The sequence below is a fragment of the Apodemus sylvaticus genome, chromosome 8, assembly GCF_947179515.1.
Source record: "Apodemus sylvaticus chromosome 8, mApoSyl1.1, whole genome shotgun sequence".
NCBI classification, from domain to species: Eukaryota; Metazoa; Chordata; class Mammalia; order Rodentia; family Muridae; genus Apodemus; species Apodemus sylvaticus.
Window position 1 is genome coordinate 90942253 of NC_067479.1, and position 14720 is coordinate 90956972.

At 44.6% G+C, this 14720-nt stretch overlaps 1 protein-coding gene across 6 annotated transcripts in view; it reads left to right on the plus strand.

Moving 5' to 3' along the window:
• The window catches only part of Arhgef3 (Rho guanine nucleotide exchange factor 3), a 292328-nt gene that overhangs the window by 255476 nt on the left and 22132 nt on the right, over positions 1-14720 (plus strand). For all 6 annotated transcript variants that reach the window (XR_007979160.1, XM_052189953.1, XM_052189951.1 and 3 more), the window contains 2 exons: positions 8756-8926; positions 13847-13909. Coding sequence is in view for 5 of the 6 variants with exons in the window: in XM_052189953.1 (XP_052045913.1) it covers positions 8756-8926; positions 13847-13909 (234 nt within the window). In the remaining variant the exon portion in view is untranslated. The remainder of the gene's footprint in view (positions 1-8755; positions 8927-13846; positions 13910-14720) is intronic.

Consider the following 14720-nt stretch of genomic DNA (forward strand, 5'->3'; position numbering starts at 1 on the left):
CCCTGTGGCCAGATGCCTGACAGAAACACAGGAGAGGGATGGTGTGTTCTGGATCATGGTTTCTACAGTTGCTTGACCCTGTGCATTTGAGCAGAGTGTCATGGCGGCAGGGGCACATGATGGAGGATGGGTGTCTGCATCCTCATAGGCCATGAGGCAGAAGGGGAAATGCCTGTGTCCTGCTGGTTCTCTCTTTTCCCGCTTCCATTCTGGGGTTGCAGGAAGCCCAAGGGAGAGCGCATGCTCCCCATCTTCATGTCTGGTCTTTCCCTCTCACTTAATTTCTGCTGGAAACACACCTAGAATCGTGTCTCAATCTGCTAGGTGGTTCTAAATCTAACCAAGGTAATAAAAAAAATTAGCCTTCATAGTTATAATGTATTGCTATAACTATTCTTTTATTATTGTTATTCTTTCAATGTGCCTGATGTATGAAGTAACCTTTGTCATAGCTATGTATAGACAAAGCAGAGTTTACATTAGGATCAATAATACTGTGGATTCACACATGCACCAGGGGCTCTTGGATCGGATTTCCATGGATAGGAGGGGACGGATGGATAAATAGACAAGCATGGATGGCAGCAGTACAGTTGATAGTCTAGCAATAGTAGATAGGTTTCTACTGCTGTGATAAAGCACCATGACTGAAGCCACGTGGGGAGGAGGGGAAAGGGTCTGTCTTACAGGTTACAATGTGTCATCAGGGGAAGGGAACCTGGGGAGTTAGGGCAGAAACCTGGCGGCAAGAACTGAAGCAGAGACCATTGAGAGAGGCTTCTTATTGGCTCGCTTCCCTCGACTTGCTCAGCTTTCTTTCTTTTAAATATTTATTTATTTTTTACATTGAGTACACTGTAGCTGCCTTCAGACACTGGAAGAGGGCATCAGATCCCATGACAGATGGTTATGAGCCACCATGTGGTTGCTGGGAATTGAACTTGGGACCTCTGGAAATATCAGAGTGCTCTTAACCTCTGAGTCCCCTCAGCATACTTTAATAATAACTCACGACCACTTGTCCTGGGGTGGCACTGCCCACGGTACTACCCTACCATCAATCATTAAACAAGAAAATGACCCTCACAGACTTGCTTTGCCTACAGGCCAATGTAACAGGGACATTTTCTCAACTGAGGTTCTTGTTTTCCAGAGGACTCTAATTTGCATCAAGTGAACATAAAAATCAGCCAGCACAGGTACCAGCCATCCCCTGCTGACTGTGCATTAGGCATCTGGACGAGCTGTTGACCTGCCTGGACTTGACCAATCCTCACTTGAGCTCTGTGAGGTTCTAGTTATTATGCTGCCTCAACAGATGAGAATACTGGGAGGCAGAGGCATGAGTTTTCCTAGTCACGTGAGTTGACTTAGAGCCACATCTGCTTTGGGAGTAAAGCTTTTGTTTCTAACTCAAGTCCATGTTTTGGGGATGAACAGCTGTACACACAGTCCCTATTCCTACCCTTACCTTGTACCAATCACTAAGTTCTGTGGTTCTTGACTTTCACCTGACTGTTCCTTTCAGAAGATTAGCACAAAGGTCCGATGTGATGGAGTCACATGGTGGGAAAGCGCTGCTCCTCATTTTAAGCAGACTGAATGAAGCCTTTGGGAGACTTCCTCGGGCTACTCTCCAGGAGTCTTTTGTGACTGCATTCTGGATTTTTTTTTATTTTATTTTTATTTTTATTTTATTTTATTTTATTTTATTTTTTTTTTTTTGCTTTAGCCCACTGCTGCAGCCACGGTGGATCACATTCTTCTTAGGGTCCCATCCTAGCTTCCAAACTGTTTACTAGTGAACCATCTGCTCCCAAATAGCTCCGCAGTCGGGATGGTGGCGAGAGTATGCCTGGCCTGAGCTCTGTATTGGAACATGTTATCTTTGGCTATGGAGACCTTCTGTTTTTGCAAGAGGACGGAGCAAGCACCCCCCACTGAACAGGCGGCATGAACAAATCAAATCTGTCCCACAGTATCTACCTGCTGAGCTTACATTTCCTCTGACATATGTAAATGGGCCCATTGCCTACCCAACAGACAATCTGCTTCCCACCTGCAACATCTTTCCTATATCCTCAGCTTGGGGATAAACATGAGTACCATTTCCAAACTCCGCGTCTGTCTGTCACCCAGATGGCTGTTGTTATTTTAGCTGCCAACAGTTAACAAGCTTTGGGTTTCTACTTATTTACAGGGCTCGCTTTCCTCATGGAAACTCTTGCTTATTTTGGAACAGTTTTCATTGCTATCCCCAAATCCTCCCACCCCAGCAGTTATATGGTCTCGTCCAAGGTCGAGTCTGTCACTTTGAAATGGACCAGTGTTTCTAACCTAAGGAGACACAGGTAGTGTCTCAAAATGTTTTGGTCAACACAGATGGGTTGGGGATGCTACTTGTATGTTGTGGTTAGAAACCAATGATGCTGTTAAGTCTTCTACAATGAACAGGACAGCTCTGCATAATAAAAAACTTGCCTACTTCAGAACTGAGTGGCCACAAAAGTGAGGAATTGTTACAGACTAAGAAGTAGCATGAAACTCATATACTTTGGCTCACATACCGCCTTACATGAGGGCAGACCAGGATTGTCATTTTGAATGCCCCGCCCTCTGGCTTAAATGAACTATTTATTCGCTTCATGGCTTTCATCAAATTTCACCTTCTGTGAGCTTCAAGTGTCTTATCTGTAAAACTGGGAGCAAGAATCCTACTTGTCTACAAGAATTCTAAAGCTTGTCTCACAGTGCAGGTATAGAACAACTCTCTCCTTTCCCTGACATTCACTTTGTACAGTGCCCAAGTTGTGCCCTCGCACGTGCGAAATGCTGAACTACCCACCAGTGAGTGAAGCAGGCCTTCAAGGTGCTTATCAGTGTGGCTTCCATATGAGGTGTCACTTGGTTCAAGCACTTGGACCCCAGCTGGTTTTGGTGTGGAAGACTGTAGAACCTTTGGGAGGTAGCACCTCGCTGGAGATAGTGGAGCAGGTCTTGAGGGTTTGTAGCTTGTCCCGACTTCCTGTCTCTGTTCTGCTTGGTGACTGTGGAGTCAATGTGGGTGAGCAGCTTCCCTCAAGTTCTGGCAGCCACACCTATTCTGCCATGGATGGACTGTAAGCTCTAAATCCGTAAATAAATAAATCCAAAATAAAGCCCCTCCCCCCCTTAAATTGCTTCTTGTCAGGTATTTGGTCACAGCAATGAGACAGATGAATGGACATGTCTTCTGTTGTGAAGAAACAGGGAATCAGAATCAAGACAGCAAGGTCATGAAGGACAGCAGGGTCATGAGGCACACCATCGAGTACAGAAAAATAAAGGGTGTGGTGGCAGGGACCCTCAAAGCAGCGTTGTGCCTTTTGTCCCTTGGGATTCTTGTAGTTGGAGTCACATTCTTCCCCCAACTCAGTCCTCCTGAATAACGTATAATTGTGCCCATTTATGTCACTTACCAGGCCAGGTGTCGTTTCTGATTTGTGGCCGGCACCATGATGAACACCTGCCCATGTCTGAAGCACTGATTCAGAGACTGGCAGAGGCCACTTCTTTCCAGGGCCAGGCATCTATTGACCACACACCTGACCCAGTTCCATTACAGCCCCAGGGTATAAACCTGGAGTTGGGTTGGTCAAAAATCAATCATTAATCCTAAAACTGAACCCAGTGCATTCTCTTTCCTTAAGCCAAATTCTTTCCTAGAAGGCAGGAGATGGACCTGTTCTCACTGAAACCTTGGGACAGCTTGTGAGTTCCTGGAACTAATGGGTACAGTTCCAGCATAAAGAGGTCAGCTTTGGAAACAAAATGTGTATTTTGGATCCTGTCCGGGCTAATGCCTAAGCACCCTTCCCCCTCACCCCAACCCCAGCCTCAGTAAATGAAAAGACTCTCACTCTATGGGGTTGCTGTGCGAATTGGAAGATTACAGCCAAAGAGCTGAGGATCTTTGCGTGAAGTACCCTTAAGATAAGTCCCGTTACACTGAGGTTGGCAGTCACTAAGAAAACCACAGGAGGATTCCCCAAGAGGGAGCTCCTGTAGGGTAGTAGTCACCTCTCATGTGCCTCCACGTGTCAATGACAAACAATCTCCGACGGACCAAGCAGGTCTTGATAAATGCATAAAAGTGTGTTCGTTATTTCTTATATTCACAACATGATACTAGCACTCAGGTGTACTGATTTTTGCCTGTGAGATGTCGATGAGATTCCATCTTCCCGGATGAGAGTCAAGGCATGAGCTACCCTGTTTCTGTCTGAGACAGGAACCACCGAATAGCCTGTTTGAACAACAATTTGGAAACTCATTTTAGCATTGATTATTAATGTACTTATTTGAGCAAAGATGAGGTCTTGGAACCCCCAGCAATTCAAATGAGATGCAATCAAAATAAACAAGATTTGATAGTTTTTAGACTAAGGGAATCTGCCTTCATAAATATCAGCACAGGCACACAAAGGGCGTTCCCTCAGGCACGTCTTGTAACAGTGAGCTGTCAGAAATGATTCCACTGTTCATGAGGAGGGCGATGATTAAGTGCAGGCCCCACCTAGACATCAGGGTCCAACACAGCCACTGCTAAGGAGGAACTTTGGAGGTGAAGAAAACGTTTGCGACTAGGAAATTGTTTTTGGATCCCACTGATTTGTTCACTACACAGCTGGCTAAATTTATGTTACCAGAACTTTCTCTCAATGTGTTTACTTGAAAGGCATTTTCTCTCTTTTCAATTAACTTTTTATATTAGCAAATGAAACAATGAGTTTCATAGTGGCATTTCCCCATATATCCTTTCATCCATTACACACAATTCCATACATTGTGTTTTGTGTCTCAAGTATGTTTTGCCCTATGACTTATTTTAGTTTTAATTGTATATTCAGTTGGAAGGCACTTGAGTGCCGAAGCCAGTGGAGCCCAGAAAAGGAAGTTGGATCCTCTGGAGTTGGAGTTATAGGTGGCTGAGCGCTGGGCAATAAGGACATTAGGAATCGAAATCAGGTCCTCTGAAAAGAAGAGCCACAGCGTTGTTAGCCACTAAACCGTCTGGCCAGTCCCTAGGTTAAGCTTTGAAGGATGAGGGTTTTGTTGTTGTTGTTGTTGTTTTGTTTTGTTTTCGAGACAGGGTTTCTCTGTGTAGCCCTGGCTGTCCTGGAGCTCACTCTGTAGACCAGGCTGGCCTCAGACTCAGAAACCACTTGCCTTTGCCTCCCAAGTGCTGGGATCGAAGGCATGTGTTACCACTGCCCTGCGAAAGATGAGGGGTTTTTTTTTTTTGTTTTTTTGTTTGTTTGTTTTTAAGATTTATTTATTTTATGTATGTGAGTACACTGTTGCTGTCTTCAGACACCATTACAGATGATTGTGAGCCACCATGTGGTTCCTGGAAATTGAACTCAGAACCTCTGGAAGAGTAGTCAGTGCTCTTAACTGCTGAGCCATCTCTCCAGCGCCAGGACAAAGGTATAGTTGCCTGAAAAGAGAAAACATTGTTTTTAGAAAAAAAAAACTTAGGAAAAAAAAAACTTGGAAAGATGTTAAATATGACAGTGATTAATGCCAGGAAGTGAATTTTGGGGAAAAGAAGAGAATTTGTATCTAAAAATTACATAGTTTTGCAAAGCCATAAACGTTTCAGGTTGGTATAAATGACTTTGCACTCTCGGGGAAGTCCAGTGTTGGTCAGATTGAAAGTGTGACGGGATGGTAACTGATCCCTGCAAGTGAAAGTGGAAACTGTTGCTGCGTCCTGCCCTTCTTTTCTGTGTATTTTCTTCTCTCCATTCCACAGCTCCCATCTGCCCACCAGAATCACAGAGAGAGCAGGCCAGTGACTCAGAGCCCTGTGTTAACCTTTCAGCCTGTGGTTAATTGATTCCGAGAGCAGGCCAGCGACGTCCATTTAGTCTATTTGCTGTTTAGAAGGGTGTGTTTCAGAGAGCCCAAGACTTGTGCAACGATGTTAGTAACCCAGGCAAGCACTTTCTTGTTGTCCTGCACGGAGCAGGTTCAGATGTCACGTGTTCACCTGAAGCTCCTGCTAGCCCTGGAACTGGCCTGCAGCTTGCAAGGCTACAAAGAATTGCTTCCACAAAGCCCTGGAAACACCCCAAAGCCCCTTGGAAACTTTCTATAACATTTTCCATTTCCTCAGGTTCTTAAAAAAAAATTAAGCTAGAAGTCTGACATAACATTCACATGAGAGAGAAAAAAGAGAAACCAATGGCACTTTGACATATCTGCTTGCATGTGTTTCGCATAATTATGAAGCGGTTATACACAGATTTTAATGCTGGTCAATTTTGTATGAAAGATTTTCAGAAGCTAAATCATCTCAGAGTTGTCTTAAAGGCTAGGCAGTTCTGTCAGCGGGGATTTCTAATTTATTTAACAGTGATTTTAACAGTATAGCCATCTCTTCAGCCCACTCCCCCACTCCAGTTTTTAAATAAAATTAAAAACTTCCCTAATGAGTTGTAATTACTGAATTTCATAGTTGGAGCTCAAATATCTGAGAGCTACCTTGTACTATCTTAGTGATGCAGGCTCTCATGTCACGTTAAAAAATCACTTAAAGTCAAGTTAAATAAATAGAACAAGATGTGGCCATTGTCTTGCCAGAGTTTTGTCCCAGTGGCAGAATAGGAGAGTAGGTGGACATCAGTGAAGCCTTCCTAAAAGAAAAGGAGCCAGCGCTGGGTTGTATTCTGAAGACAGGTGAGGAGTTGGTTGGGAAATGGGAGAAATACCTGTGAGAAAGAGACTTGCTTAGAGGAAGTACAAAGGGTTAGCAACAAATAAATAAATAGATAAACAAACAAAGCAGCTCTCTAGAGAGAGGTGGGGTGATGGGGTAGTGGCAGAAGATACTCCTAAATATGTCACTGTGGTCAGAGTCATTGCCAAACTGAGTGGAGGTTCACATTGCCACAGGAGCATTTGTTAGAGAGAGAGGATATTGTTTTTTAGCTAGATATGGTAGCACACACCTGGCAGCGTCATAAGGACATTTATTAACTAGAGTGTGTATGTGGGGTGAGAGGATACGGAAATGTTATTGGTTTTTAGTTGGATATAGTAGTACACACCTATAATTTCAGTTGTTGGGAGGTTGAGGTTGGGTGCTGAGTTTGAGACCAGCCTGGGCTACACAGTGAGTTCCAGGTCATCCTATGTTCTATAACCAAAGAACCTGTCTTCTTAAAAAAAAAGATTTGTTTTAATATTTTAAAGTGTGTATATCTATGTGTGTATGTATGTATGTATATATTATATATGCATACATGTATATATGTACATGTAGATACCCTAAGAGGCCAGAGACATCAGATCTCTCTGAGAGGCCAGAGACACCAGATCTCCCTGGAGATGGAGTTATATATGGATAGTTGTGAATGCTGGAATCCAAACTTCAGTCCTCTGAAAGGCAGAGGGCATCTTTTTTTTTTTTTTTTTTTTGGTTTTTGGTTTTTGGTTTTTCGAGACAGGATTTCTCTGTGTAGTCCTGGGTATCCTGGAACTCATTCTGTAGACCAGGCTGGCCTCGAACTCAGCACCCACCTGCCTCTGCCTCCCAAGTGTTGGGATTAAAGACGTGCGCCACCACCGCCCAGCAGCAGTGGGCATCTTAACAGTTCGGCCATCTCTCCATTCACATGAGACCTTTTTTTTTTTTTTTTTTTTTTTAAAGGTATCTTTGTGAATGTAGTAATTCTCTTTGCTTTGTCTGTCTCTAGGGAATGTGTTGAAATCTTGTAGGTTAAAGACTAAAGATGACACATTACCTTCCTTTAGCGGCTCTGTGGTTGTCATGAGAAAGCCCTGTGGTAGTGTATTTCACTCACAAGGCTGGACTTTGGGTAATCAGACCTTTAAACACAGCTGGGTTCTCTTTGCCAAAGACCAAAACCTGTCAGGGGTAGGCATCACTTACTGCTGGCTGCTCTTGGTATGCATTCGGTGCAACATTTTGAGTTAATAGAACCCCAACCACTGGAGATAGAAAGAAGACTGTATTAGCTCGTGTAACTAACATGACTAAGAGTAGTCCTTGCAGGCACGGCGGGATCCAGGAGCTCAGATGGCTCGGTTTGGTAAAGCCTGCTTGCTTCCTCCCTCAGTCATTCTCTCTAGTCTTCATCATGTGTGTCACTTTCTTCTCACCTGTGGTAAATAGATTTGTCCTGTGTGACCAGGGAGAATTGTTGCAAGAACCTTCTGTGTGTGTCGATCCCTGAACTCACAGGACCAGAGGCATGCTCCTGCCCTTTCTCTCAGATCCTGTCATCTGGGGATCTCTACCCACCCCCGAATTGGGACGGTGGCACTCTCCGTTTGATTGTGCCTGGAGAAGCCCACCCAGACTGTATAAGGAGGCACCCGGGATGTGGCGTCCTGTTGTAGGAAAGGGTGGGTTTGTGTGTGTGGCTATCCACCACTGTTTTCCCTTGTGCTTCTGAAGAATGAACATTAAAGCCACTAGGCGTGTGTTGGAGAGCTGCCTTTTGTGTGAGCCTGGCCTGCCACGGTCTTCTTCTATAGTTCACTCAGTGTACGGGTCAAACAGAACGATGTTATTCAAAAACCCTCAGTACGTAGGTGGCAGAGGGTGCCCACTCCTTCAAAGCTTTGGCCATGCCCTTGCTTTCTTACTGATGATTTGTGTCTGTCAGCAACAGGAAGTTGCTCAAAACAGATCCACCCAGTCCTGCTGCTGACCCTATGGTGGTTTCTTTTTGTCGTTGTGTAGCGGTCCATCAGCTTCCGCAGCGAGAGCCGCCCTGACATCCTCGCCCCCCGAGCCTGGTCCAGAAATGCCACCTCGTCAAGCACGAAGCGGAGGGACAGCAAACTCTGGAGCGAGACCTTCGATGTGTGTGTCAATCAGGCGCTCACGGCCAAGGAGATCAAGAGACAGGAGGTGAGCTCTGGACTCATGGAGCTGCCCGTGTGTCCGCACAAAGGTTCGCAGCAAGAACCAGTGCATCAGCGCTCAGAGCTAGATCGCATGGGAAGGGATACAGGATGGAAGACACCGAAAAGCTGGCATCCAGCTGCGTGGGCATGGCCCCACTGTGAAAAACCCAAGCGATTTTGCAATGTTGAAGCCACATGGCCAGTTAGGATTCTTCCCCTCACAAAGACAATCATCTTCATTTTATTTATATCTTTTACTTTTTTTGGGGGGAGGGGGTTGGTTTGGTTTTTGTTGTTTTGTTTTTGTTGGTGTTTTGGGGGGTTTGTTTGTTTGTTTGTTTGTTTGTTTGTTTTTGAGACAAACTCTCTCTAGTTCTGGCTGTCTGGAAACTCACTGTATAAACCAGGTTGGCCTCAAACCCAGAGATCTGCCTGCCTACCTCTGCCTCCCAAGAGTTGGGATTAAAGGCATGGACTACCATGCATGGCTCCAATCATTTTATTTATAAGTTGATAGTAACTTTTAGAAAGTTTTAAACAATATTTGGCTTCTAGAACTTGGGTCTACCTTTATAAAGGAAACCGTCTTCCTTGTGGAGGACAGTTAATTTCCCTGTAAGTTTTCTATAACCCCATCTCTAAGTAGCTATGATGGGAGCCCCCCCCCCCCTAGAGTTTTTGCCACTATAGGTTCTGCTCCATTCTTCATATGTGGTGCTGCAAAACTCACAGAGAACCCTTTGCCTCTGCATCCCCGTGCTTGGATTAATGGTGTTCACTAGCACACTGGTCCATTCTCCCATTCTCTCTCTCTCTCTCTCTCTCTCTCTCTCTGTCTCTCTCTCTCTCTCTCTCTCTCTCTCTCTGTGTGTGTGTGTGTGTGTGTGTGACATATTCATATATATATATATATATATATGTATATATATATATGAATTTGTTTGTATGATCATGAAAATATTTCTGAAAGGATGCCCAAAGAATTGGCCAACAATGTTTCTTCCTGAAGTTACTGAAAGAAGGGGCTGAGAGTGAAGTTCTTCCCACATGCCCATTTGTGAGGTCTGTGTTGGGTGCCATGTAAATGAATTGCCTATCAAACAGTGACTACTACAGCCTTTAAAATAATGCATGCACCCTCTAAAGTCCCATGTGGAAATATGGCAGCATCTTATGTGACATTAGGACGTATGTTTGATCTTCATCTTTGGGGTATGCAGAGGCTCACATCCTCAAGCAGAAGGGAACAGACTGAAAGGTGACCATCAGCTATGGAGAGCTTCAGGCTGGGTAGCTAGAAAGACCCAGGCAGAATAACAGCAGTGACTTCCAAACTGTCATAGTTTTCTGTTTTTTTTTTTTTTTTTTTTTTTTTTGTTTTTTTTTGTCAACCTGACACAGTTAGCTTATCTGAGAAGTGGAAACTTGTTTGAAAAAATGCCTCCATCAGATGACCTACAGGCAAGTCTGTGGGGTGTTGTCTTGATGAATGATTGGTCTGGGAGGGCCCAGCCCACCGTGAGCAGCACCACCTTTGCACAGGGGCTCCTGTGTATTAGTAGAAAACAGGTTGACAGGCCAGTAAGTAGCATTCTCCTATGACAGTGGTTCTCAACCTTCCTCATGCTGTGACCCTTTAACCCAGTTCCTCATGTTGTGGTGACCCTCAACCATACTTATTTTCATTGCTACTTCATAACTGTAGTTTTGTTACTGTTATGAATCATAATGTTAATATCTGATATATGACCCCATAGGGGTTGCGACCCACAGGTTGTGAACCACTGCTCTATGAACTCTCTTCGATCTAGTTCCTGCCTCTAGCCTTCTGCCTTGAATTGGGCCCTGAGTTCTCTCAGCAACGGAGTATGACCTAAGAGTTGGAAGATGAAATCAATCCTTTCTTCCTCAGGTTGCTTGTGTTTATCCCAGCAACAGGAACCAAGCTAAGACATGGCTCTCCCTGTTAAGCCCTGGGGAAGGAGAGAGGCTGATGGTTACCGGTGATAAGCAAGGGCCAGTGATTTCATCTGTCATGCTGTCTGTGTCTCCATAGAAACCCAGGAGGCCAAAGTTTTAAGAGCTGAATAACTAAACATATAAGGTTCTGGGTGCAGTAGATCTAGAGAGGGCGTGGAACGTGTAGGTTGCGCCCATAACGTTCCCTGTTCCTATACTTACCTAGTGCTCTTATCCTTTACGATATCCTATAAACGGTGGATGTGAATGTTGCCTTGGGTTCGGTGAGCAGTTGTGACAAATTAAGCCTGAGGAGGGGTCATGGGAACTGTGACTTCTCAACTGTTGATGAGAGTCATAGGTCAAACTATTTGAGGTCTTGATTAGCACATTAAAGGGTGAGGAATCTTGGGACAGAGCCCTCACTTGGGGGACACGATGCTGTCTCCAGGTAGGTAGCATAGAATTGATGGCCAGGTGGCGGTGGTGTGCCTTTTATTTTAGCACTGGGGAGGCAGAGGCAGGTAGATATCAGAGTTCCAGGACAGCCTCATCCTCAGAGTGAGTTCCAGGACAGCCAGGGCTACCCAGAGAAACCCTGTCTCAAAAAACAAAACCAAAAATAATTGAATTAGAAGACAGCTACTTAGCTGGGCATGGTGGCACACGCCTGTGATCCCAGCACTTGGGAGGTAGAGGCAGGCGGATTTCTGAGTTCGAGGCCAGCCTGGTCTACCGAGTGAGTTTCAGGACAGCCAGGGCTACACAGAGAAACCCTGTCTCAAAAAAACAAACAAAACAAAACAAAAAAGAAGACAGCTACTCAGTGTCTGCTGCAGAATTCATTATTAACAGTGCAGAGGAAAGGTCCTCACAGTGGGTGGTAGAAATGACCTCTGTTATGAAAATTGAGGAGAAAAACAGAATTGGGGGGTGGGGAGAAAAGAGAGAGAGAAGAGGGTAAGGAAGACAAGGAAGAGAGAGAAGGAAGGAGAAATTGAGTTTGTTATTTCTATATTCTCAGAGTTAACAAGATGCTATTATGGATGAGTTCAAATTCCCTTCCTTATATTTTTCTGTATTTTTCTAAGTGTTGTTGATAAACATATATAACTCATACAGTCTGACAGTATAGGAAAAGAAAAGACAGACTACAGATGAGAAAACAGTAAGTCAGGGTGAACAATAGTTAAGTCACAGCCGGGATTTGAACTTGGATCTTACTTCAAAGCCAAAGTATTTTCCACTATGGAATCCCATGGTTCTCCTCCATGGGTGGGATGGCCATTGGTAGGTATAGTTGATGAGCTCCCATTAAAGCAAATGGCTAAGGAAATCCAAGGCAAATCTATGTAAGATGCCAGTGTTGGAGACAGCCAGCTGAGAGGTACACAGGACATCTGTGAAGTGGTGTCTTAGTCAGGGTTTCTATTCCTGCACAGACATCATGAACAAGAAGCAAGTTGGAGAGGAAAGGGTTTATTGAGCTTACACTTCTACGCTGCTGTTCATCACTAAGGGAAGTCAGGACTGGAACTCTCAAGCAGGTCAGGAAGCAGGAGCTGATGCAGAGGCCATGGAGGGATGTTTCTTACTGGCTTGCTTCCCCTGGCTTGCTCAGCCTACTCTTCTAGAACCCAAGAATACCAACCCAGGGATGGTACCACCCACAAGGGGCGCTCCCCTCTTGATCACTAATTGAGAAAATGCCTCACAGCTGCATCTCATGGAGGCACTTCCCTAACTGAAGCTCTTTTCTCTGTGATCACTCCAGCCTGTGTCAAGTTGACACACAGAACCAGCCAGTACAAGTGATTTTTTCAGTAAGTCATGACAAGGCTTGGCTGGGCCATGGGGAAGGTTGTCTCTGCAGCCCAGTATCCTGCCCCACCTGCTCTGTTCCATTTCATGGCCCTCTGGTCCCTAAACCTCAGGGTGGCAGGCATGCCTGAAAGCTGTTGACTCCTCCTTTCCAGCTGGAAACAGTACAGTGGCTCCTGGATCATCATCAGAGACTTGTAGTCCTTTAATACCATAATGTTTGCCCAGTGTTTAGATTCCCAGATGAGAAAGGGTGTTCTGTACATCATAGCTCTTTAAATTATGGTGACCTAATGGAGCCAAATTAGAACTGGTCCATTAACACACTCTCACAATGAGCCAACCCCTCTCATCTTATTTATTGTACCTTGTGGGACTCAAGAGTAGATTGACCCCCACCAGATTCTATTTACAGTAATAAACTGTTGCATTCTTTCTATAACCCCAGTCTTAAGTAGATGATAGGAATATAGCTTTCTGCTGAGACTTGCCTTCTTTGGGTAAAAGAGAAACAGAGTGTGTTGGTCTGGTTAATAACACTGCCAGGTCCATCTGACACAGTTCCCTTGTGTTGGATTTCATCAGAGTTCTGAAACATCAAGGGTGACTGTGTAGGTTAGAACTACATGTTCTCTCACAGACAAGGCTTTTCCTTGAAACTTTTAGCTACAAGAACACTTGCTTCAGGCTAATTAACCTACTATGGCTACTACTATTACATTAGTACTTGTTACAACACTACTACTTCTATACAATTCCTTCCTTCTTTCTTTTTCTTTTCTCCTCTTCTCCTCTTCCTCCCTATCCTTCTCTTCCTCATTCCCCTCCTTCTCCCCCTCCTCCTTCCTCCTTCTCCCCCTCCTCCTTCTTTATCCTCCTCCTTCCTCCTTCTGAGCTTCACTACCCAACAAATAAGCCCCCTCCAAGCCCCTAACCCCATTCCCATATGAAAAGGGAGGATCTTAATCTGCAGGGTATTAAACTCAGGTCCTTGCACATACTCAGCATGTACTTCCCTGAGTATCACCCCAGACTCATCTAACTTAAGGATATTTGGAGCTTTCCAGTGTTGGTACTGCTTAAATTTGGTCTCATAAATGAAAGAACTGAGCCAGTCTATTTTATCTTTTTTTTTCCCTTGCAGGCGATCTTTGAGCTTTCTCAAGGTGAAGAAGACTTGATAGAGGACTTGAAATTAGCAAAAAAGGTAAGCTAAGACACAGTAGCTGTTTGAGTCACTCCGTGTTTTTCTCTGCCCTGTGAGTCATTTCAGAGTCCCGAGCTTTTGAGTAGCCTCTTTGTGACTAACTCAAGTCACCAAAAACTGAAAAGAACCTTTGACCACAAACCCAGCAGCAAAGGAAATGGCTCAAAGCAAGAAGGCAAATAGCTCTCTACACCGAGCACCTGCCGGATGCCTCTGTATGTCTAGTGCCCCTCAACAGATGAATCTATTTAAATGTGAAAGTGCTCATGGAGGCCTGATTTTATGTGCATTTAATTGTCCTAGAAGTCTCTCTTGAGCTGCTCAGGAGGCCCAGGAGGGAGGGCCTAGAGTATAAGACAAGCCTGAGTAACAGGTCAAGAGCTTGTCTTTCAAAACACACTGAAAAAGGAGTGTCATCTAGGGCCTCTTTGTTGTTAAGAGAAATCATCATCACTTAGAAAAGTGGGTCTCTAGATCGAGATAAAAACATTTGAGCTTTGGAAGCAGGTAAAGCAAAGGGAGTGTTGGTATAACATAAGTTAGGGACTTCCATATGGAAATGGGGTGGGGGGCTTGCGTGGGCTTATTTGTTGAGGATCAGATTTAGACTTAAACATGCTAGGCACATGATCTACTGCTGCGCCAGACCCCAGAGGGAAACATGTTAATCAGCATCTATGGGAGGAGGGAGGAAACCCTTGCGTTCTACCATGTATATTCTTGACAACAGATCTTTCCATTCCAGTGCCCTCCCTACTCTGAAAGCTCAGTTCAGGCTCCTCCAGATTTTTTGTTATGTTTTTGAGGGAAT